The sequence below is a fragment of the Haplochromis burtoni genome, unplaced genomic scaffold, assembly GCF_018398535.1.
Source record: "Haplochromis burtoni strain Fernald_Lab_line unplaced genomic scaffold, NCSU_Asbu1 Contig_411, whole genome shotgun sequence".
NCBI classification, from domain to species: domain Eukaryota; kingdom Metazoa; phylum Chordata; class Actinopteri; order Cichliformes; family Cichlidae; genus Haplochromis; species Haplochromis burtoni.
In genome coordinates, this window is record NW_024582772.1 from 380021 (window position 1) to 383295 (window position 3275).

At 38.7% G+C, this 3275-nt stretch overlaps 1 protein-coding gene across 4 annotated transcripts in view; it reads left to right on the forward strand.

Annotated features, from left to right (window-relative positions):
- hk2 (hexokinase 2) overlaps positions 1–3275 on the forward strand; it is a 45832-nt gene that overhangs the window by 4170 nt on the left and 38387 nt on the right. For all 4 annotated transcript variants that reach the window (XM_042213048.1, XM_042213050.1, XM_042213049.1 and 1 more), the window contains exon 2: positions 1981–2143. In XM_042213048.1, coding sequence (XP_042068982.1) covers positions 1981–2143 — 163 coding nt within the window. The remainder of the gene's footprint in view (positions 1–1980; positions 2144–3275) is intronic.

Here is a 3275-nt window from a genome sequence, read left to right on the forward strand (position 1 = left end):
AGCAAGAAACTGAATATTTGCAACTGTTTTCAGCTTACAAAAGCAGACTGAAAACACGGCTTCTCAAGGCTTTACCATTCTTGCTTATAAATCAGTCTGAAAGTAAATGAAATATTAGTGTTATTCTCTTTTATTGCCTTTTTTTTCTTCAAACGTGCCATATTTTAGCACCACTTTAAATTCACATTTTCCATTCAGATTTCCATCCCTCCTGCCACGCCCTATGACAAACGACACGATTTATGTGAAATCTCCGTATCTGACCCAGTCCTTCCCTGAAGAACACTGATTATTGTGCACATGTTTTGTGTTGTGTTCTGTGTCTTTCAGTGAATCCGTGTTTTTCCTGATATGTATGTGTTTCTGTATGTGTTTGGCACCTGGGCGTATTGTTTGTCCGAATGGTGGCGTAGGTCAGCTGTTATTGTGCGTCTTTTTATGTGCGACATGCATACCGTGTTCTTGCTTTTTGCTGTTTTCTTTTTGTACTTTCTATCAAAGCAGAAGCTCAATACCCATCAAGCTAGGCTTTTCAAGACTTGCAGGCCTCTTTTTACGTTTTTTTACCCATATATAGAGTGATAAAACCAACACGTACAGCAGGTATTTAGTCTGAAATGTGAAGGTGAGAAAGATTTCACAGTTTGTTGTAGACATTCACGTTCCAAATTGGAGTGATTGGAGATTGGAGGAGATGGGTAAGAATTTGTGTGTGTGTGTGTGTGTGTGTGTGTGTGTGTGGTATCAGCCTATTTTCCTGCCGAATCTTAGTCTCTTCCTTTCAGAAAGTGTAATTTCCACTTTCATAGTACTGATGTACAAGGACTACAACATTCAATCCATTGTGTTCCCTAGATACACGGTCCAACCCGAGGACCACGGTGACCTAGTACCAGAGTTGAGTTGTTGAAATGGGCTTATTTTCATTAATTTCTGTTATAGCTGTTTTTTCTCTCAAATCTTGAACAATACGTGAAATTTTTTGTTACCTTCTTGCTTTAGCCTTGCTCCAGACTGTTAAGTTTGCCTACAAAATCTTGTAAGGATTTTCAGAATAATTTTAATTTCTTTCTTTGTTGGGACGTCTTAGTTCTCATAATTTTCACTGTTTGTCCCACCCATAAAGACCTCCCCCGTGGACATTCATGCTACACGGAAGTAATAAAGTAATAGTAGAAACTGTTAAATGACAGGAAAGTTCCAAGTCTTTTTTTTTTTTAATATGTCCACAGTAAAATAAATGAATACAACAGGACATTTTATGTGAATTAACAAAAACATTCTGCATTATAACTACAGGACAGTGTGGGCAAATTTCTTCCACTTTAAGCCCAGTATTAGTTCTGGTGACAGATTTCTTTCATTTAATGCAGCAGCAGTACTTAATCACGTAGAGAAACTGAGACATGTTGAAATTACACTTCTTTTTCTTATATTTTCCCATCTCATGGATTAAGTGAGTGTAAAGTTAAACTACACACTGACAGAAGGGGCCTTTCACTGGTCTGGCTCACTTCCATGCCCTCAGGTGTAGGATACCACAGTATGGACACAAGTTTGGTGCAAAAAGTAACATCTATACAAAATGTATAGAAGTGAAGAACAAAGAGTCTAACAGTCACGTATTGAAGCAGCTGGAGCACACCTTGCGTTGGGAGTTTTAAATATCAAGCTACACAATGTCAACGTCTTCAGTTACCAGTTGGGGAAACTAGAAGAAGTCATTTGGCATTTATTTTTTAACTTTAACATGATGATGCTGTTTACTCTGTGTTTCTATTTGAGTTTGTGTGGTTTTTTTGGGGGGGGGTTTTTTGTTTTTTTTTTCAACACTTGAAAGGAAGCTACATGCTATTAAGCAATTATCCCCTTGAACCCTGCCAAGGAAGACTGTAATGCATGTTATATTTTCTGATGCAGACTAATCTAGTACTTAGGAAATACTAACTTTGTTAATTAATTACTTATTTATTTATCTAGGTGGACAAATACCTTCACAATCTCCAGCTGTCAGATAAGACTTTGATGGACGTGTCACTACGATTTCGTCGAGAGATGGACAAAGGCCTGTGTAGAGACACCAACCCCACCGCTGCTGTCAAGATGCTGCCCACATTTGTGCGCTCCACTCCTGACGGAACAGGTAATACCCGTTTCACGTACAGGATACTGTTCATTAAGGCTGGGCTATATCATACCATTCACGGTAATACCGGTGTAATTTTGGGCAACGAGAGGAAAATGAAATATCGGGATAGAATATGGGTAAAACGCGCATGCGCAGTGCCTATGTTTACATACGCACATGGCGGCGACACAGAATGAGAAGGCAAAAGTGGGTCGTTGAATGAAACGGATGAACCAGAACTGGTTTGTGAAAATGCTGCAACTTCAGTGGTGTGGAACTGGTTTAGCTTTCGTCCGTCAGATACACAACAAAGCACTATTTTCGGTAGCGCATGCTAGCGGGCCGCCGTTATTACCGTGTTTTTTGGAAAATACGGCGCACTTAAAATCAATCCTTTGATTTTTCTGAAAATCGACAGTGCGCCTTATAATCCCGTGTGCCTTATGTATGAATTCTGGTTGTGTTTACTGACCTCGAAACAATTTTATGTACACGGCGCTCGAAAATCTGTCAAATGTTTTAGTGCGACTTTGCTAAGCTACGAACCCGCACCGCTTAATGGGTTGTTGGAGCATTACGGCTATCGTAGGCAGGAGCCTCGCGGAGTGATACGTGCTGTGCTTCAACATAATGTTACCGCATTGTGTGTGTATAACCTCTTTTTAAGTTTTGTGGATATTATACATGGTCATGCTGAGGATATGTCGGCCAGTTTCCACTGGAAATGCCTTTTGGTTAAACTGTCAGCAAGAAATTTGCACTGTTACATTTTTATATAACTTTAATGTAAAAAAACAGCTGCTTGTTTAAGTGAAAATACATTGATGGTTTTTTGCACTAATAAAGTTGTGGAGTTATAAAGTATTTTGTCTAGTGTCAATTATATCGTCAGTTATATCGTTATCGCAAATTTTCAAATGTATATCGTGATAAATACTTTTGGTCATATCGCCCTGCTCTACTGTTCATATGAGACTGTAAAGAGTTGGTGTAAATGACGTGTCCAGTGAAAATGTGTTCCTTGAAAAAAGTGGATTTTGTCTTGAGGCAAGATGTTCTCATCTCAAACCAAAAACTATTTAGATAATTCATTCACACATAACATGTTCAAATTTATCCTATTTATCCGCATTTACCATGAGAGTAT